General features: G+C 39.5%; 3 protein-coding genes across 5 annotated transcripts; all 3 read right to left on the bottom strand.

Moving 5' to 3' along the window:
• Positions 1-36: 36 nt before the first annotated feature.
• Positions 37-895, bottom strand: LOC146463343 (uncharacterized). Its single transcript, XM_085084620.1, has 2 exons — positions 660-895; positions 37-337 (listed from the first exon to the last, which is right to left on the bottom strand). Exons 1-2 carry the CDS (start codon positions 893-895, stop codon positions 37-39), a joined length of 537 nt encoding a protein of 178 aa, XP_084940746.1.
• Positions 896-6,715: 5,820 nt separating this feature from the next.
• LOC146463342 (solute carrier family 25 member 36-A-like) lies at positions 6,716-10,097 on the bottom strand. Its single transcript, XM_085084582.1, has one exon. The coding sequence runs from the start codon at positions 9,966-9,968 to the stop codon at positions 8,967-8,969; it is 1,002 nt and encodes a 333-aa protein (XP_084940708.1). The 5' UTR covers positions 9,969-10,097; the 3' UTR covers positions 6,716-8,966.
• Positions 10,098-12,692: 2,595 nt separating this feature from the next.
• LOC146463341 (rab proteins geranylgeranyltransferase component A 2-like) lies at positions 12,693-21,621 on the bottom strand. Of its 3 annotated transcripts, XR_014856938.1 has the most exons (8): positions 21,541-21,621; positions 20,561-20,627; positions 18,545-18,617; positions 17,999-18,150; positions 16,022-17,430; positions 15,355-15,509; positions 13,051-13,960; positions 12,693-12,792 (listed from the first exon to the last, which is right to left on the bottom strand). XR_014856938.1 is itself a non-coding variant. In XM_085084597.1 (7 exons), exons 1-7 carry the CDS (start codon positions 21,587-21,589, stop codon positions 13,499-13,501), a joined length of 2,367 nt encoding a protein of 788 aa, XP_084940723.1. In that variant the 5' UTR covers positions 21,590-21,621; the 3' UTR covers positions 12,693-13,498. The 3 variants fall into 3 exon arrangements, 2 of the variants coding, with proteins under 2 accessions (XP_084940723.1, XP_084940724.1); XM_085084597.1 differs by having other exon boundaries at positions 12,693-13,960; XM_085084598.1 differs by having other exon boundaries at positions 12,693-13,960; positions 15,355-15,506.
• Between the last annotated feature and the right edge of the window lie 30 nt (positions 21,622-21,651).

Here is a 21,651-nt window from a genome sequence, read left to right as displayed (position 1 = left end):
GTTCTTGCCTTCCCAATCCTTGTCAGTATGTCCCGATCAGACCTGAACAATCCTTACTGGTGTTGCTACAAAGGTATGGAAGTCCTCCACTTCATCGATTGCTTCCCCATGTAGCTTGATGTAATCCACGTTCCTGGTGCTAATCCTCATAACCTTTGTCTTGGATTTGCTGATCCTAGGTCCGTCTTCGCTGAGATCTTTGCATGCAAGCCGCGTTACCTTGGCTTGCATTCGCTGGTGGTTGTGGGAGAGGAGGGCAATGTTGTCTGCGAAGTCCAGACCTTCAAGACGGGTTGTGAGGTTCCACTGTGTGCCATCACGATTTCCCTCCTGTCGTCTGCCGCATTATCCAGTCGATGGATAGCAGGAACAAATAGGGCGACAACAGGCATCCCTGGCGCACTCCTGTTAGCATCTCAAACAGCTCAGAAAGTAATCCATTCTGGAGAACTCAACAGATGCATTTCTCACACCTCGTCTGTGTGAAAACGATAAATTACTCAGGGATGCCATAGTGACGTAACAGCTTCCACAACGCTACTCTATCAATGCTGTCAAAAGCCTTCTCATAATTCACAAAGTTCACGAACGCGGGAGAGTTTCACTCGAGAGACTGCTCCACAATGATCCTCAAGGTGGCTATGTGATCCGTACATGACCTTTCCTTCCGGAACTCAGCCTGTTCATCTCGCAGACGATCTTCCACCTCCGCTTTTAGTCTTTCCAGGATTATCCTGTTCAACACTTTTCCAGCAGTTGATAACAGCACGATGGCTCTCCAGTTTTTGCACTCCTTCAGATATCCCTTCTTCGGGAGCTTGATCAAGTAGCCTTCTTTCCAGTCATCTGGTATCTCATTTGTTTCCCAGATCTTACCAAACAGGTTGTATAACATCTCAGCCGAGTTTTTCAGGTCTGCCTTTATGGCTTCTGCATGGTGGTATGCCATCTATACCAGTTGCCTTTCCATTCTGCAGATGTCTGATGGCTCTCTTGACCTCCTCTTTACTTGGTCTTCTCTCATCGACCTCCAAAGGTGTGTCGGCGGGTTCTATGTCGGGAATCTCGCTCGGCAGGGGTCTTTTCAGCGGTTCCATGAAGTGGTCTACCCACCTTTTTCGCTGCTCCTCTTGGTCGTTAAGCAATTCTCCACTCTTGGCTCTGACAGGTCTGTCCGGGATCTTTTTAGCACTTGCCGATGTTTTTGTAATGGAATAGAGCTCTTTCATATCACCCTTATCTGCTGCTTCCTCCGCGTGTTTTGCGAGACTGTCTACGAAGTTCCGTCTGCATGTCTTTTCTAATGCTTCGTTTAACCTTCTTGTTGGCTTCGAAGTATTTGGCCTGAGCTTCTGCTTTCCTGACTCTCGTTTTGCTGCGGTTCAACACCTTCTTCGCCTTTATCCTGACTTCAGTCTTGTTCAGTGTATCCACACTTGCATAGGCCCTGTGCTGTTTGGACTTCCTTCCCAGTGTCTCCTCACACGTCTCCCTCCATGCGCCTTTTATACCCTGCCACAATTGGTTAATTGCTGTTTGGTCCTTCCCGTCGCTCAGGTGTCCTCGTTTTCCTGCAGACTTACCAACACCTGGTACTTGTTGGAGATGGTGAGCTGGAACCTGTTCTTTCTCTCCTCCACCTTCAGCATCTCGATGTTGCATTTGTAACTTGTCTTCTTTCGGCCGATGTTGAAGTTCTTCAGTTTCAACCGGCATCTGCCATGAGAAGGTGATGATCTGAAGCTACGTCTGCCGCTCTCTTTACTCTGACATTTAACAGCGACCTTCTCAACCTGGATGACACACAGATGTGGTCAATCTGGTTCCCAGTTCTGTTGTCTGGAGAAACCCAAGTCACCTTGTGGACCTTTTTGTGTGGGAAAACGCTTCCTCCCGTAACAGGTCATAACAAGCTTGTTAAAGGAACAAAAGTCAGCAAACAGCTCTCCGTTGACACTCATTTCACCAAGACCATGCTTCTCCATGACTGCCTCAAAACCTGTTTTGTTGCTCCCCACCTTACCGTTGAAATCTCCAAGGAGCAGTATCAGGTCGTTCCTGGCTACGCCATCTATAAACACTTGTAGCCTTGCATAGAACTCCGACTTTACTTCGCCTCCCGCATCGTTGGTTGGGGGCATAGCACTGGATAAAGGTGGCTTTGCCAACCTTAGTGTAGAACCTAGCTGTGATAATTCTGGATGTTACTGGGGTCCAGCCTATGAGAGACTTGGCAGCTTGCGACGTCAGTATGAATCCAACTCCCTCTGTATGGGGAGCATTTGCACTGTCGTGGCCAGAGTAGAGGACGGTCTGTCCAGTCGACAGTTGTATAAACCCAGACTCGAGCAACCTTGTCTTGTAGAGGCCCAAGATTGATCAGCAGCAATCTGCGCACACTTGCCTGCTTCGTACATAGCCCTGACGTTCCATGTACCGAACAGTGTGGTTGCCTTGGGAGTAAGTAGGGGGGTCGGCATCACGGGTTCCTTTCGGTTTTCCCTGTGATGCGTCATACGGCTCCCCGAGGAGACTCCTTCTCCTCCCAAGACAGATGTGACTTTGCGTGTGTTTCCTAGTGTTTCTATAATCGCTTTGTACTGATCCACTTAGCGGGTGATTGGCCCACCAAGCTTCACCAGGCTTTTCAGGGTTGTGAGCAGGCCTTCACCGCTACTGTAGCGACCCTGAGGAACCAGTTCCCCGGCATACCTCACCCTGCACAGCAATCCCCTACTTACCTGTTCTCAGCTACCACGACGTGGACGAGGGGTTGGACTTTGGTAGCCAAAGCCGGTAAACCGAGAAAATAAAGTATACCAAGCAAGCAATGTCAACCAAGCAAGTAGAATTAAGCCAAGTAAGTAAAGTAGGCCTAGCAAGTAAAGTACACCAACAAGTAAAGTACTACGGTCCACCAACCAAAGTATAGCCAAGTGATTCAAGTAAATCAAAATAGGCCATGCAAGTAAAGTACGCCAAGCAAGTTAAGTGCACCACGCAAGTAAAGTGCAGCAAGCAAGTACAAAGTGCACCAAGCAAGTAAAGTGCACCAAACAAGTAAAGTAGGCCAAACAACTAAACTGCACCAAGAAAGTAAAGTACGCCGAGCAAGTAATGTGCACCAAGCAACTAAAGTAAGCCAAGCAAGTAAAGTACGACAAGCAAGTAAAGTGTACCAAGCAAGTAAAGTAGGCCAGGCAAGTAAAGTACACCAAGCAAGTAGAGTGTGCCAAGCAAATAAACTACACCAAGCGAGTAAGGTGCACCATGCAAGAAAATTGTACTAAGGCTAAGCAAATAAAGTACGCCGCAAGCAAGTAAAGTGCACCTCGCACTGAGTAAAGTAAATCAAGCAAGCCAAGTACACCAAGCAAGTAAGGTGCACCACACAAGAAAAGTGCACTAAGGCTAAGCAAATCCAGTAAAGGAAGACCAAGCAAGTAAAGTATGGTATTGTAAACTTATTTAACATCAGTACAAAGATAATTATAATTATGTAAAATACTGTTTTACATGTTTGCCGTGTGGGAGTATGAGGTAGATATTAATAAGGCGATTGATTTCGTTTTTATACGATTGAAGTAGGCCAATTAATAATGGTAATTGAATTGAGTGGAGTGCAATTTGCTCTGAAATCATACGCGTGATTTCAAAATCGGACGAGCGCGCATGCAGCGCGAGTTTGATTTGAAATTACAAGTATGATTTCAGACCAAAATTGCACGACACAAAGTTCAATTACCACTTTATTACACCTACAGTCAACTCTCACAAAGCGACCACCTCCCGTAAGCGACCACTTTGTAAAGAGCCGTTTTGTTCCTCAGTCAAATACTGTTTCAAGAGCTCTCTCGTAAGCAACCACCACTCAAATTTCTAAGGGACTGCGACCACTTTTTTGGCCAGAAATTTGACATATTGTTTTGTTTTCTGTTTCCGGTAAGCGACCACCCAACATATTCGCGTATGATCTGAGTAAATGATTACTCAGAAGCAACAAAAGTTCAATTTTTTTAAAATGACGCTACCCCGGACAACTGACAGTTTACAGACAGAGAAGATTACTATAATTAGATCTGTAGGTAAATGGGAATTGTTACAGTGATCTGTTCCAAAATGTTACACAAAGTCTCGTCAGGAGAATGAATAGATGTGAAAAAATCAAATAAATTAGTTTCTATTTGCGTAATTTTAGCTGCTAGGGTAATATTTTTAGGTAATTAATTTATCAGTCCAGCATTAGGCTTATTTTATTGATCTTTCCCGTAAGCGACCACTTTGTCGTGCACCAAGGGTGGTCGCTTACCAGAGAGTTGACTGTATTTTGAAATCAGAGTTTTATTGTCAATATTAATATTCTATCTTTGTTACTTCATTTTCATTTTGATGGGCTAGATTATTAAGAAAGGATGCAATTTGGAGCAAAAAATGGTGCAATTTGGGAATAAATCGCACTGTTGAGAGCCAATCAGATTGCAAGGATCACCAGTGATTTCAAAGCGGGTGTAATAAATAATGGTAATTGAACTGAGTGGAGTGCAATTTGGTCTGAAATCATACGCGTGATTTGAAAATTGAACGAGCGCATAGCGCGAGTTTGATTTGAAATCACAAGTATGATTTCAGACCAAAATTGCACAACACGAAGTTCAATTACCACTTTATTACACTTATTTTAAAATCACAGAGTTTTATTGTCAATATTAATATTCTATTTTTGTTACTTCATTTCCATTTTGTTGGGCTAAAGAAAGGATGCGATTTAGAGCAAAAAATGGTGCAATTTGGGAATAAATTGCACTGTTGAGAGCCAATCAGATTGCAAGGATCACCAGTGATTTCAAATTGGGTGTAATAAAGCAAGTAAAAGTACGCCAAGCAAGTGAAGCACACCATGCAAGTAAAGTATAAGTAAAGTAGGCTCTACTACGTAAAGGCCATTTATTTTAGGTCATTATAATAATTTAAGAATAAAAATTAGCGATAAGAGTTTTGCACAACGTTTCGATGTCACCATGACATCATTTTCAAGTGACAAAAATGAAGTTCAAATAGGCTAAATTTATGCGCTGAGAGGTGTGAGGAGATTAAGCATTTACATTTGTTTAAACCAATAGTTTTGCGCGGATGGAATCCGATTGCGTGTCCAGGTTAGGTTTCTTCTTCCTTATGATTTATGAAATGTTGTTCATAATTAAGAAGAAACCTAACCTGAACACGCAATGGGATTCCATCCGCGCAAAACTATTTGTTTAGACAAATGTAATTGCTTTACCACCTCACACCTCTTACGTGAGTTGATGGAATACACAGGACACCCATTCATGTTTTATAGGATGCAGAACCCTGCAAAGTCTCTGGAGAATGCAACAAAGGACGGATAGGAGAAGAAACGAGCGGGGAAAATTTTGAATTATTTCCAGCCCGTTTCGACGTTTTTCCTAATCCCCATTATCTGCCCTGGGTCTCTGAAGATTAGCCACAAGTTTTTAACAGTAAGTAGATATGCAAAGCTTCCTTCTGAACTTTTTTGATCAGCTGAATTGTTTCTCTCACATCTTAATCTTATCTTCAATCATAAACCCCAAGGTTTAATTTTTTGGGCTCTTTAGCATCATTGGTGCAAGGTGTTCTCATCTCATGTCATGCCAGACCTTTAGTTTCATTTTTTCACAAAATTAATTGGACACACTAGTCTAGCATTATTCCCAACCCTATTGGAGCTGATAATTATCAAGTGAAGTGTGAAAGAAGTTGAAGGGCTGGTATTGAGCTTGATAGCAAATCTAGGCCACCAGGGCCCAGTTGTTCAAAGCCCGATTAAGCTAATCCTGGGTTAACGAAAAATTCTTCCAGAAGATGTTTGCCCCTAGGCTTTGATTAAGACCGTTTTTTTTACCATTAGCTTAAAACTAGCTTTTAAAAACATTTTTAACGAGCGAGATGAAAACCTCGATTAACTTTTAATCGCGGATTAGCGTTAATCGGCTTTCGAACGACGGGGCCCAGTATGGTCAAGTGTGACGTCACCCATTGAGCTGATCGGGAAGATGTGGGAAATATCAATACCTACATATACTAAAAAAAACTACATGGACGACAGAAGCATTTTGCCAAAACTTATGTGGTCAACAATTTTTTATTGTGTGACTGGGTTGGAGGTTCGTGTTGCCATGGAAACTGACAGACAAACTAATCCAACCAAAAGAAGGGCAATTTATTAAGCCAATAACCAAAACAAAACAAAAGAAACAAATCTGTCCTTGGCTTCAGAGAGACCCAGTAGCTGTGAGATCTTGTGTCCAACTGATCAAAACTAGTTTGTTGATGCCAATTCTGTACCAGTTCTACTGATATTATTAAATCATGCCACACTAACTACATGTGAGACTGAATATTTGCATGTCCCTAAATATAATAGATTGAGTGAGAGATCACCCATCCTAAAGTAAATATTTTGTTTACTTAGGTGGAATAGTTCCAAACCACAGCTAACTGAGCATTTGGCATGAAAGCATGAATTCCAACACATACAACTTAATTGCTTGCAAGCAAACTTTGCTTGCTATCTTGACAAAATGTGTGCCAATAAAATAGCTTGAATTCCACAGAATAATATTGTGAACCTGGTCACAAATGCATCACATGTTCTTTTCTACAACATGGAATGGATAAAATAGTTTGCAAGTAAAGACATAATTCAGAAACCATGCATAGTCCACAAACAATTCATTTTAATATAAATGCCTAAACTAAAATACTTCATACATTGCTTGAGAAAGCAAAGAATTTCAACCCACGCACCCAACCCCACATGGTGGTACCAAGTTTTCAATAATTCCTCTTGGCTTAGCCCTCGGAAAAATAAATAATTAAATGACAAAAATTGTTACCAAAAGAACATTGCTTACATCCCAAGTGTAACTTTAAAAGTTGCCGGGTGCATCCTACCTATCAGCTAACTACTGTAATGTCAACAAAAATATTTTTTTACAATCTTTAACAAATACTGTTGTAGTCTAGGTTAAAATAAATTATCTTAACAAACTTGCACTTGGCAAGATGCAAATGAACTTGACCCAGTCAGGAGCATACGTGTGCACATCCTAGCTGGAACACAAATACTTCAAACTGGAAACCAATGCACTACACACAGGGTCAAGAAAATATTCATCAATAAATCAGTTAATAACAAACAAGTAAAATGACCATATCATTGTTTCTGATGCCATCTTGTTTTAGGGAGACCGTGGCGAAAATTACTAACAGTGAATGGATGGGATTTGACAAGCTTTGAACTGCAGTAAGTTTGCTTGAAATTGACACTTTCAAAATGTAGAACTATAATTAGTTTTAGATGCCAGTTACCAGCATAATTCACAGTGATTGAGAAATTTAGATGATTACAACTGTTACTGAATAAATTGTAAATTTTTGGTTATAGTCTTCATAGCATGTATCTGTTCTCTATACTTTATGAATTGTCTGACAATAACATTATTATTACATTCTCATAGAAATATTCACTACCAAAATCCCACAAATTCAAGGAGAGTTACAGAAGCTTAAAGTCATCCAAGACCTCAGTGGTGTTTTATTTTAGCTGCCTTTGTCCCCCATCCAATTCCAAGATGGTGTCAGAAACCAAGAAAAAATCCATTGTTCATCTATCATTTGAATCAAGAATGAAATTCAGAAATTGTAATAATTTGAGACAACAGTTTTATAAAAATCTGCCACTGTTTTCATCCAACGAAAGTGCTACTGAAATAAACCTAATTTGACTAAACAACTGCAAGTCAATCTAATATTTTGGCCCTCCATGAGGGCACTTTTGCATGTTTTTAGAGTGCATGGTTACCAACCTTGTTCCCTGGGAACGAGGTTGAGTGGTTACCGGCAAGTGCTTACAGCATATTAAACTCACCTAGTCCTAACCCACCCAAACTCTGATACAGCCACTCAGTTTCTCAAGTAACAAAGTTCAAATAAGTTCTCTATGCCAGAGTTAAAGCGGAAGTGTCATGTGGTTTTTGACCCATTTCGTTAAAAATAGTGAAATAAGACCTTTACTTAGCTACAATATAATTTTAGAACAACAAGAGGATATAAATCAACTCAATTCTTGAAAAGAACAACTCATGATCTGTTCTAGCGCATTTTGGAAACAAAAATGCAAGAACTTGAAAACGTTAGCCAAACATTTTTCAAGTTTCAATCCATTCTGACCTACTCTGTCTCTGGCCAGAGGCACTTATCGACAGTTTTATTGCACTGGGGTGATAATTTACGAAAAAACTAGACAATGTTTTTGTTTCAGTTGACAGACAAACATTTTTGAATTCTGAAATGATATCAAATTCGTGTGATACTTCCCCTTTAATGGCTCCAAACTCTGATCTCTAAACAGCCACTTTCGTTACCAATTGCCATAAGATATCAAGCATATATTTTAATCTGATTAAGGCAATAAGCACAAAATATTTGTAATATGTACTTTCCCAATCTCTCCAAACAAACTTGACCCGACTCGCAAGTCTTTTCAAATGAATTTGACTTGTAATTTGATAAACTTAAACAAACAAATAGTAAGCTTAAGAGTTTTGTCTCCTTGGTTGGCTGGTCAACGAAAAGAACAATGTCATCTCATTCAATATTCATAAAGCTGCTAGGTGCTATTGCAAAATCGTACGTTTTGCGCAGCAATAATTGTGAGAAAGCTTAATTGCACAAGTTAAAAAATTGAACGGACAAAAGTTTCGATATGTGCCCTAGCTTTTGGTGTAGAGATCTACAGAGAAAACTTGATGAACTATCTATAAGTACTTACTGTAGAATTTTATTTTAAGAAACTACTTACATTTCGCAGTTTCCCTGGCCTGTTTCGTGTTTGGCGGTCCACTGATTTCGTTGCGAAATTTAATTTTCGATTTTGTAATTTAAAGCTTATAACTACGTTACTTTCACGCGCTACCCGACTCCAAAAGGTGTACTACACCTTCATAAGTGAAAAACATTATTATTGTGTTAGGAACTTGCCGAAGTAAGTGAGTTCCCAAACCTCCGTAAAGCCCCCTCCAACCTTCTTCTTTCACAACAGTTTGCAGCGTTTGAAAAAACGATCTATACTTGTGTTTTCCAAGAAACTCACTATCTTGTTGACGAAGTCTAGTCCTGGCAACTTCATGTGGATAGCACAGGCTGGCAGCAATAGATTTTGAAATGCCGGCTGCAAGCATGCATTCAAACACCGTAAAGCCATCTTGTGTCTTTCCCTGAAAATTTATCAGTTTCGCTTTCACTTTTTCGTAGATCGTGAAGTGAACAACTGTTTCTGAGATCCCCACGTACGACGCAGAAAGTCCTCTGTAAAAAGCTCGGATTCCTTCAGTTCTGTAAGCGTCCCTGACTACCTGAAAAGCACTGACATTTCTTGCTTGTCTGTTGTCCAACTGTAGTCGCGTCTTCACGAACCACAATGGGTTAGTGACCGTGTGATTCACGAACGACGCTAGAGCAGCTGAAATCATGTGAATCAGTGAAGAATCGGGAGTTAGTTTGCCAGACTTGTTCAGCAAATCCTTAGTTTTGGAGTAGATTGCAAAATAAATTGCCCTTGACGGAGTGACACCAACCAACGTAGGTCCAAGACCTTTGTACAATGACAAGAAACCTTCATGTTGAACCATGTATCTACCATACGAAATTAGTCCTTTAAAATGATTCGCTGCAATGTTCAACTTGGTGTCAGCAACGCTGGCTGTACTAAAATTCGCAGATGGTGCAGTCGACGAAAGGTTCTTTGCAACAAGCTTTTTAGCACTTCTTTGGCGGTGAAACGCAGAAGATTGAAGTCTTGTCTGAATAACTTCCAGCGGACATGTTACGAAGGCGCCGAAAGAACCACCTAATCCACCGCCAACAAAATGAACGATCGTAGAGTGTTGTTTCCTTGTTTGACTCATCCTAGATTACAGTTTAGGTCAGAAACAAGTCTGGCCTGAAAAGAAAACGAAAAAGGCCGGTAAACACTGTCCGAACGGCTGATCGGTAAAAATTTCATCAGCCGATATAAATACAAAAAGTTGGATTGCTTGTCATGTTAAAGAAGGGGTGACGTCAACGTCACACCCCCGTTCTTACCAAATAAGGCACAATTTACGTAACCTTGCCCTTCACCAGTGAACAAATTGAACACGTGGCCCCACACGTGATATTTTGTTTATTTCTTTCTCGTTGTTGTTTATGTCTGCTTTCTTCAGCGTTTTTCAGCTACCAAGGACATCAAGAAAACTGCAAGACCCTGTGTTCTTTATTTTTCTCAGTCTCAGATTCTATTGCTAAGAAAGTCTCATTTCGCAATGCACGGCTGGCTGGTTTCAAACCTTTTGTCCTATTGTTCAGGATATATCTAATATGTGGTTTGGTAAATCAATATGTCGAAATTATGTGTCTGGAACAACAAGTTAAGAACCATCGTGACTGTCTCATGTGCATTTATGCTGATCAAACATGGCCTATTTTTAGCAAAAAATGTTCTGTATCAGTTTTCCTTTCCACGTTCTTCCTCGGAAACCGGAAAGACCGGGAAACTTTGAATTATGAGATCCTGTAGTCCACCCATTACATACCATACAAAACAACACGAGGGGAGGGATGAGGGGGTGCGCATTATCAAAAAAAAAAAACCAACAACAACAACAACAATAACAACAATTTATCTTTTATAAATTATCAGCTCCTGAGCGTTCCGAATATGTTGATACTGGTTTTTTAGCTGTTTGATACAACGCTCGTTTAACTCCTATTAGTCTAAAAAATCTATGCTTTAAGAAGAAACAATACACACCAAAGAATTCATATGACAATGACTTGGCAGCAGCGCTGTCTCCTAGTGTACACTAATTATTTTATTCGTCTCGCCATGGATTATCGGCCATTAGACTCACCTGTAAACAGAGTGCCAATCGAAATTACCTTTTTCCGTAATAAGCAATACGTTCTAAAGACTGAACTATTTATTTATTACCTCACTCTTAGGCAATCTCTTTCCCAGGGCCAGTCTCTGCTAGAAAAGTCTGCCCATCCGTTTACGAAACACTTGTTTTGCTTTTTGTGTTCAAAATAGGAAATGATTAAAACGACAACAAGATGGATAGAAAGTGCTGTCTGCTTTTGTAACTGGAAAAAAGTAACCATATACATTGGCTTAGCTTGCAAAATGCGCCAGACTTTGCGTGAAATACAATGCACGTATGCTGTACATATAAATGATACTAAAGAAAACCTCGACGTTGCTAAAATCCCGCACTTTTTCATTTCTGGAAAAATTAGAAAACCAAATTAAAGAGCTTTATTTAGTAAAGCGTATCGGGATTCAGTTTTAAATGCCTATTTTCCTTTGACATTGCGTAATTTTATAAGATGCCTTTTGATTTAGCAAGGCTAAATGTTAAGGAGATTTTCTCAATTTTCTATATCTGAGACTAATATTAAGGCTCCGCCGTGGTTGTTCAAAGAGCAGTGGATAAAAGCAGTCCAACCAATACATTTTATCCGCTGGATAAACCCACACTTTTGAACATCTGGGGCTCGTGCTCTGGGGGACTCCCAAATCTTGGTCATAATGCAGGGTTAAAACGTGGTAATGCCTCAAGCCACAAAAACAAGCTTTAGTACAGAATCACTGGGATTAACTTTTGTTTCCATCACACGCACAGCGATAAGAATAACAAGTAACTTTGTTTATCCTGGAAATCCAAACAGCTGGTATCAACGGGTGATTAGCCAAAAAGAATACACCTGTACATACTATATATACAAATCAATAAAACTCGGGAAAAAAGATGGCGGCTAACTTGGTAAAAATTCCAAAAAAATTTGGACGTCTATCACGCGACATTGCCAGATCACTGCCAAAGTTCAAACGTCAAGAAAATCCTGGAATAGGGTCGAAGAATGGTGGCAAAACACTACCTTGTTTGACTGACTGACCAAAAACTATAGACTTCGACCTGCTGTCGATTTATATATAATAATTTTAATTAACGTAATTTTTTTATAACAAAATAGCCCGTGAGCCACGCTGTAAACTCGAGATAAGTCTAGGCACGTACGAGTGGCAAACGTTCAGCTTATGTGTATGTTTTAATGGAAGGTCGAGATCTCCAACATTTGAGAACATTTTGTTATCACGTGACCTGAGGCAAGAGTTTCAAAAGTGGATACTTAGGCTCGGTTCCACGCAACACTCGTAATAATTCATGCGTTTATTCGAATCAAAATCAAGTCACCCCTGCGACTAATTATGCGGTAAATTTTGCCGTACTTTGAGATTTTGCCGAACCTAATTAAAAAATGCCCAACCAACTTGATTTAAGTTCCAGGCAACGTACGATCGGCAAACCACTAAGATGGGACTCGGGCGCAATCCCCTCGCTTATCGCGCCCGCCACTTTCCTTGCCAAACCGAAGTCTGAACAGGGCCTTGGTTTTACAATTTTTGCGCGTTGCATTTCTCTTTCGTCCAATATAAACACAGCATTTTACGTCTAGTTTGCCTCCCAAAACTTTTTTCTCGAAGTAATCCCAACTCTTTTACTAGTATTTCAATAGCTAATCATTGCTGCCATTCAAACGTACAATCAAAACCAAAGAAAGCGTCATTTTCTGCAACAAAGTTACAAAGATGGCTTCCATCAAGACAGTTATTTTCTATTTTTCAGTTTTACTAATAGACTCATCAGTTACCTTATTGTATTCATTATTATGGTAACAGTGAACACTTTTCTTATGTACGCTCCATTTGATCTCTAATTGTGTCAATAACAAAATGCTTGAATATGATTGGTTCTTAACAGCCAATATTTATAGCTCAATTTTGCTATGTAACTCCAAAACTGTCCGATTTGACCTGTCCGATTACTAGAAGCTTGTAATCGGACAGGTCAAATCGGACAGTTAAAGAACCAATGAAAATCAAGTAGCAAATGCCACTAGCCAATGAAATTTCAATACATGGCACATTATTATGGTAACAGTGAACACTTACTTTTCTTATGTACGCTCCATTTGATCTCTAATAGCCTGCAAGCAAGCTCTGTATTAGGTCAGCCGGCAGAGGATATAGCGCGAGCTGGGGTGGGGGTCGAAACAGAGAGCTTGCTTGCAGGCTAGATCTCTTATCATATAATTACATTTTTCCCTCAACAGCATTTATTTTTCATGCGAATTCATGGACTACATTATAAGAGAATTAGTTAATATTTATTACAAATTTCTTTTTGACAGGAGCTGCAGTTTTAGAAATGCGCTCAGGATAAAAGCTCCCTAAAATATATGATAAAAAAAAATGGTAGTAACAGAATTTATGGGTGAAAATAGTATTGAAGTATTGTCCGTGGCACAACTTCCTAGAGGACACCTTTTAATTTATGTAGTATTCTCTAGCCAAAGTTCAGCAGTTATAATGAATATAGCAGTTCTTTGAATCAGATCATTCAGTTCCTGCTGCTGCTAATTTACTTTCTTCTTCACTGGATTGTCTGCTAGCACTGTCAGCTTCAGACACTCTCTTGTCTCCCTCAGTGGCTTGCCCATTAGCACCATTACTATTAGCTTGATCCTGTCCCGTGCCCAGACCCATACCCTCCTCATCAGATGGCCTGTTAATAGCCCCAGCTCCATCTTGCTCTTGCCTCCCTGCTGAAGAGTGACTCTCATCTCCGTCACTGGGTTGCCTACCAAGACTGTCACCTTCTGCATGCTCCTGTCCTGCACCAGCACCATCCTCTTCGCCACTGCCTGGCTCAGCAGCAGCATCTTGAGCCCCACCCTCAGGTTCCACAGCATTGTGATTCCCATCTTGCAAGAAGTCATCCAATATTATGTCTTCTGGGTTGGGAACTGCCTGCAGGAATTCCTCATCTGGACATAGCTTTTCAAACACATCTTTGGCCTGTGAGAGGAAGGTTTGGGAAATGTTCAGTGTCACCTGGTTTAATGCCATGTTTTCTGTTAACAATGAAATTCCCATGTTAAATTTGAGAGAAACATGAAAATACATGTTCTTCTAGCTGTTCCTTTAAATAGGCTGAACAGTGAGCGTGTTGAACTATAATCTGACAGACATGTTTATTCAGATATCAAGAAACTTCACATTTAAGCCAAGGCTTAGCTACACTGTAAGTGCAAAGTACACAAAAATGTTCCATTTTTTGCTAAGGCTGGACTTGGGTAAGCTGTAGCTAAATGCCAATCTATGAGTGTTTTCACATGACGTCACGGCGGCCATGTTGGTGTCCCAAAAACAAAGAAATGGCGGCCATGTTGGTGTCCCAAACTAAACCTCTGGAATTGTTCTGTTTAAATAATGTTTATAAATAAATATAAATAAATAAACTCTATTTTATGCAAATACTTTCTTTTGTTTCAGTAAACCAATATGGCCAGTAGTCACGTGAATGAAAACGCTCTATACAGTAAGTTTGTGGCATACCTAAGTCGTGGCATATTTATCTTGTGTAAACGGTCTTATTGTTGCTATTCAGGTGTATAAAATATATTAATAGGTACTCAATCTCGTACCCAGAGTCCTCAGGGTTTTTGGTCAGCAGGTGGGGCGCCAGGAGAGACTCTGGGGAACTGGAATTTTCTTTAAATTTATTGATTGGCTGCCCCGTTACAGCTTGCATTGTTTTACTGCAGAAATTCTGCCGCAATAAAATTCCAGTTCCCCAGAGTCTCTCCTGGAAACCAACCACTGGCTAAAGAGCCTGAGGACTCTGGGTACGAGATTGATAGGTACTTGAAAAATTAGGGAGACGTAACAAAATTCGTAAAGTAACCCTATAATGGATTGGCATCTCACACTTTGGGGGAGTACTTGGTATTAATAATTATGGTTGCTTAAAGCTAAGAGAATCTAGTGGACCATCTATGAAAGCAAAAAGGAAATTTCCAGAACACAGTGCTCCCAAAACCTAACACAGATACCTAAATAAATAAATAGATAGGAATTTCAGTGGAATCCACAGGGTGGCTCTTCTCTCCACTGTTTCCAGGTCGAATTGGAATTTGGAAATGTTGGTTTTTGTGGAGGGAGGAAAACCGGAGTACCCGGAGAAAAACCCTCGGAGCGGGGACGAGAACCAACAACAAACTCAACCCACATATGACGCTAGTTCACCTGGTTTGTTTTTTTATGGGTGAAAAAATAAAATCTATTTTACATATTATTATTATTATCTTTCGTTAACTGATCAAAATAAAGGTAAAATAATATTTTGTTAGCAGGTAAACCTTCATGCATGCCCAGAAGCAAACCAGCTTCAAGCTGGTTTGTTCACTTACCTGTTGCAGAGCCTCACCAAATCCAATTGTGGCTCCAGGGAGAGAAAGAACATGAATATTTGATGGCAAGTCTGTGACGCATGAAGAATCATCAGACACTGCTTGGTTAAAATACAGCGACCACAACACAGTTGGCTTGTCATTTGTAGCATCTCCTATTGTGTGGCAGATAATACAGATTAAAAAAATTTATTTAGTAAAATGTGACAACTGAATTGCTAATTAAACCTATGAACTGGGAGGTTATTCACTGGGCAGTTGCAGAATTCAGCTGCATGGGTATTTTCATTTTTTATACATCAGCTATTATAAATAATTAATAACACCATATATGTAAATATTAATAATTATTTTTTAGGCAAAGGCAAAAGACAATGAAAAGTGTAATAAGCACTCATTTGGTGTGCTGTCACCCTCTAAAATTCTTTTCTTCATGTAACTTTAAATATTAAGCAAGTGTCCTCAAACGATCATATGTTAGAGCTGGAATTTAATCTGGAATATTACATAATTCATTGAGGAATTACAATTTGATTATTTCTTCTTGAAATGGGTGAAAAGTTAAAGTAAAAATACTCTAAAATATTTTATGACAGTTTTACTCAATATGTCTAATTTAAACTTATTTAATACCATGCTCATTGCTGGGAATAAATGTCATTTTTACCTTCACTTTCTGCAACTGGAAAATGGAACAGCCTGTTTGCTGTGGGCTCCAAATCTTCTTTGGCTGATGACAAACTTTTACTGATTAAATGAACAACGTAAAGGCCCTTAGGACAAGCCATTGCAGCTGCACCCAGCTCTATGACTCTCACTGGCTCCCCTCCCTCAGATGTCGGTGGCACTGAGAGAACAGAGATGAACTCTTCATCAGAAGCCTTCACAGAACTGCAGGTTATGAAAACTGCTCTGGACACAAACTGTGAGTATTCCTTTCTGAAAATTTGTGGCACATATGAAGAGCCAGATATCAGCCACTTGCATTTCAGTAGCTGATTGTTTGAAATAACCCCTGTACACTGGTGACTTTCTTCATTGAATGTGATTGCCGAGGCACCTCTTCGAAGGCAGTATAATCCACCAAAAACAGCACACATTCTGCAAAATGCCTGTGGTAGCTCCCCAACACCATAAAGAGGCCAAATGAATGGCGTGTTCCCATATCGTCCAAGGGATCGAAGGAAATTTTGTGTCGCTTTAAGTCCTTTCAGTGTTGTAATTTCTGGTTTGACCATTGCTATGGCATGGATTATAAAATGCTGCAAGTTTGGGGTTAGTCTGCGAGACTGGAGGAATTCAGAGTATGGTTTGTCTTCAAAACCTTCATATTGATCTTGTTGTTGCTCGAAATCAAGACAGAAAGTTAGGAATTTCATCAGCATTCTCTTCTCCACAATGGATATCACATTGCTACTAAACACATCAGCTCTTGAGCATGGTACCTCCTCCACACGTCCATTCATATACGTCAAAATTCTGGTGACAGATTTGAACTCTGCATAATGACTGATATTTGCAGAAATCAATGCCTCTACAAGAGCTCCTCTGGAGAAAAGAAGCTTTGGAGATATATCAATGTTAAATCTTCTCCAATATGGTCTTAAATCATCGTAAGTCATGTTCACACCAATTGCAGGCCGTCTTTTATTTCTTACTCCTTGTGGCTGCATGAGTGGACTCTGCGCCAAGCCAGGAGATTCCACAGCTGTTGGTAACTCTCCTTCGTTTCCCCCTTCGGATAGTTCTTGTGCCTCATTTTCAACACTAGCTGGACTTTCACCATCTTTTTCTGACTTTGTAGCACCATTGCCATTGTCTTCAAATTTATCACTGGAAGAATCAGCTGTGCCTCCTTCTAAACCTTCAACCGATGTCATTTCTGCTGTGCACTTTTCTTCATTGTTTGGGACTTCTTCAGATGAGTCCTTATTGTCACTGGACTTGTCACCTGTTTCAGTGGAATCTTCTTTCTGCTGTTCAGCCAAGCTCATAACAGTCTCAGGTCCATCTGTGGAACCCTGGTGAGTTGCTGGTGCCTCAACGTTGACTGAATCATCCTGGGTTTGTTTTTCCCTAAAACAGTAAGAGATGACCATAACATGGATTAATGCAAAATGAATAGACCCTTCCACTGTTTTTTCAACTTTTGATAAGGACCAGTTATCAAAATATTCATCAACACTACTGAAAAGAGCACCTTAAAATTAGTAAATTTGCTAAGTATGAAAGTGATATGTCAGAAGTGAGCGAAGAGATAGCTCTGCAAAGTCGCAAAATTTTACAGAAGTCTTTATGGTGGAGGGCAGAAACTTGCCCCCCACCATACAAATGTCTGTAAAATCGTGCGACTTTGTGGATTGATATCCTCATTAGTTTTCAACATATCACTCTCAAACTTGGCAACTTTATTAATTTTAAGGCATTCTTTCCAGCAGTGTCAATGGACTTTCGCTGCTTCAGGTCCATGTCAAAAGTTTAAAAAACCCTGGAAGGGTCTATTAATATTCAACGAATGAGTAAAAATGGCTTTAAACAAATATTTTGGTTGCTTAACTACATTTGCATAGGATCCTAACATCTCAACACAACACAAGTTATATTACTTTGTAATATGCCAAAATGTCTCTGCTCCAATTCTCACCGAAAGTAAGACTTCACCACCACATTCTTGATTTCATCTGAATAGCTAGGGACTGGAACTGAGTAGGTACCAGACTCCAGGCTGGGTGTTTCATTTGTCTGGGTACCAGTCTCTGAGTCCACAACTCTCTCAGTATCTTGTTGGTCTTTGGTCTGTAGATAAAACAAAGGCTGTTATAATCACACTTCTGTACAGCTTGACAAAGCAGACAAGAATGCCTGCAACTAATAGTGCTATCTACATTCTGAGTTTTTAACTCTTAAAGAGGAAGGAGTAGGAATTTGGGCAGGACAGATGCAGGACATTAATTTGACATTAAATGTCAAATTAATTCACAAATTTTGTAAATTTGCTTTTGAGATGTATGTGAATTTGTGACTTGTCAAAAACATTTTCAATCCTGGGTACAATCCATAATTCATAAAAAAATGACAGGTGCATTTAGGGTAGCCCAATTCTCAGATGGTCCATGACCCTCATGGCCATGAGTGAGCGACCTGCACAGTCTGAGAATCAGGCTACATTTAGGGAGGATTTCTCACCAACCTGATTGAGTTCAATCCATTTCAGTAAACTCTCAAATGTAAAAGTGACCCACTGATCAGAATAATGATCATTCCTGAAAGACAGAAATCTTGGCAGATCAGCATACAACTCTTATTTATTTATCTATTACTTAATTACTAAAATGGATACTTACTTTAGTTAGACTTCAATTATCTCACAAAACAAATGTTAACAAAAAGTCCAAAACAAAGAAACAAATAAGTAAAAAGCAACAAAGAAAGAAAAAAGGGTTGAGCATCATGAGGGGCAAGCCCCCCTACCAAAAAAGAAACCTTTTTGAAAAGATTTTCACAGAAACAGAGGTTAACTATGAGTAACAATAACTCAACAATATTAGGTAAAATACTGTGTGAACCTGTTCAGTGTTATAGTAAATTTAAAGACAATCATTTTTCTCAAAATCAAAGGCTCCTGTGAGCCAACTCGTGAATGCAGATGACACATAGTAATTGAAATTTAGACGGCTACGGAAACTTCCTCAAAAGCTAAAAGAAATTATATCTTTGCCCGATTATGTAACGAAAAATGACCATTCTTGTACTATTAAAATGATTGTCAAATTATTCTGTACAGATTGAATAAGCCGATTATTCTGATGCGCCGATTAAAAAAAACCACGTGTTTTTTTTATTCAAAGTTCATAGGAGCACGCCATGTGCAGCTACGTCATGCAAATTCGTGTCCCCGATAGTCCGGGGCTACTGGATTTCGCGATCGGGCTAGTGGATTCTAACCATCACTTGCCCGATGGGCAAGTGAAGTTTTTGTGGGAATTAAAATTACAAAATTACTGTAGGGCAAGCCGATCTCACAAAGGGAAATATGTTCAACAAAGTATCGCATTACATTTCATGCCCGACATAAATGCGTGACATTTTTCCTCTGGAGTTCAGTCCACGCAATCCTCAAGTAAAAATAATGAACTATGACAAGCTCTTGCTAAATAAGAATTATTTATCGACCGCGTCCTTTTGCTTTCCCATAAATTACCAGTTGTAAATTTCGAAAATGAAACATTTTTCCCCAGTGAAACCTCTATGAAAGCTGACAAGATCTTAAAGTGTTCATTTCACCAGAAATTTGCATAATTTTGTTTACGACGTCAATGATGCGTGACATGGCACGTTCCGCTTTCGCGTGAAAACTGACAAATTAAATTATTTTTAATTAAATTATTTCTAAATTAAATTATTTTTCATTCTTAAAAGAAACCGCACTTTGTAGAAAAAAACCTATAACTTTGCTCAGATTCAACGAAAAATCTCCATTCTTACACTGAAATGATTGTCAAATTATTCTCTACAGAATGAATGAGAGAATTCTGACGCGTCGTGAAAAAAAATTTTCACGTTTTTTTTTTTCACTAATTGAGTTTACGACCCCGGACTTTCTGAAAAACTGAAAAAAACTTGTAACTTTGCCCAGATTGAACGAAAAATCTCCATTCTTGCACTAAATGATCGTCAAATTATTCTCTACATATTGAATAAGAATTTCCTGATGCGCCGTGAACAATAAATGTTCGCGTGTTTTTCCCACTAATTGAATTTGAAACTCACTCACTGCGCACGCCCGAAAGTTAACGACAAAACCGACCGACTGATCGACCAAGTCAAAAGCCAGCTATCGCTATAACTCGTTCATTGCGCATGCGCGCATTCACGAGTTAAAAAGGAAAGGACATGGTATACTCAACCTAATCTCCACAATTTTCTAGGTATTTGATATGGCAGTACAGAGGAGATCTTGGCAAATACCAGATCACATGCATAACTGTTCAATTTAGCCCACTGCCTTTTGTGAAAATGATCTTGGGGTTTGAAGGTTGCAGGATCTCCTATTTGCCAAGAACTTCTCTCTGTCACCATGTTGAATACTAAAAAGACTGGGACATGATTTCAATTATTGTAAATTCTATCATTTCTTCTTTTTTAGTAAGGCAAATGAATAAATGGTGATGATGACGAAGATTGTCACACAACACAGCACACTTACCTGTCCAAATGGAGAACTTTCATTCCTATTCTTGAAAGTGCTGCTGCTACCACAGATTCAGGGAAACCTTACAGCAAATGAAGAAAATAATACAAAGGAAAAATGAGGTACATGCAAGATGAGGTGTAATATTTGCAGATTTCCAATACCCCAATCAATTACTAAATTGGATCTGATTAAGACTAACAAGCCTGTTTGAATTCTTTGAGACATTGAGACTACCCCCTTGCGGAGAACTTTGCACGCACCTGATCACATGACAAGCGGACGGTATTTCAAATTTTTATAGCGCCTACGATTTGTTGACGCATACAAGGTTTTTAGTTTTTTTGCAAGAGTTTGTAGTTTTCTTTTCACACTTTGTTGTTTGCCGTTTTCCCATTTATTTATTGGGATTACATTTGGAGTTTGAGCCTACCATTCAAGGAGTACTTTTTCTTAACAGTCACTAGATTGGTTTTGACATGCCCATGAACCCTTTAAATCACAGTAGTGACCAGTAGATGATTGCTCCTTACATTGATATGACTTGATCAATAATTACTGGTCATGAAAAAAAAGGAAATGGCCACCACAGATGGAATATCTTGATTTTATACAAATTCTCCTAACTACTGCTATAATATATCAAGAACAGTGAAGAGAATATACATGTTGATATTGCGGCTTGAACAGTTACAGTGAAGCTTGTATAATCCAGGTTAGAGTCAGTCCCCAGCATTGTCTCTGCTTTTTTGACAAGCGAAATAAGTTGATACACCCAATTCAAAACGTAAACGCAAAGTTCTATCCCCTTCAGAACAAAATAATGGAACCTATGATCCAGTATAAGACTAAAATAGCATACAAACACATCCTTTGGGAGGTACCACCCTGCCCTCACTGACAGTAAGAATACATGTAAGAGATTTTGGAGAGCAACAATTAGTGAAATCAATTTACAGGTCTTTTGCTTACATCGCTCGTACATCACTACATACCAGTTCCCAGAACGATAACATCGAAATCTTCAGGAAGATCGTCCGCCATTTTGGGAAGTCTTCGTGCAAGATATAACAAAAACGCTGATTGGTTTGAGAACCTAACCCAAT

Source organism: Pavona decussata, unplaced genomic scaffold (genome assembly GCF_977016875.1).
Source record: "Pavona decussata unplaced genomic scaffold, jaPavDecu1.1 SCAFFOLD_179, whole genome shotgun sequence".
Lineage (NCBI taxonomy): Eukaryota > Metazoa > Cnidaria > Anthozoa > Scleractinia > Agariciidae > Pavona > Pavona decussata.
The sequence above is the reverse complement of the archived record's forward strand: the minus strand, read 5'-3'. Positions and strand labels throughout refer to the sequence as shown.

Bases quoted from the DNA above. Each gene is read 5' to 3' on its own strand.
- LOC146463341 (XM_085084597.1), bottom strand. From the start codon at position 21,589: ATGGCGGACGATCTTCCTGAAGATTTCGATGTTATCGTTCTGGGAACT. The intron at 17,431-17,998 runs GTGAGAATTGGA...TTACTGTTTTAG, and splicing joins GTGGTGAAGTCTTACTTTCG to GGAAAAACAAACCCAGGATG. The intron at 15,510-16,021 runs GTAAAAATGACA...GCCACACAATAG, and splicing joins TCCAGTTGCAGAAAGTGAAG to GAGATGCTACAAATGACAAG.
- LOC146463343 (XM_085084620.1), bottom strand. From the start codon at position 895: ATGTTATACAACCTGTTTGGTAAGATCTGGGAAACAAATGAGATACCA. The intron at 338-659 runs GTCATGTACGGA...ATAATGCGGCAG, and splicing joins GCTGAGTTCCGGAAGGAAAG to ACGACAGGAGGGAAATCGTG.
- LOC146463342 (XM_085084582.1), bottom strand. From the start codon at position 9,968: ATGAGTCAAACAAGGAAACAACACTCTACGATCGTTCATTTTGTTGGC.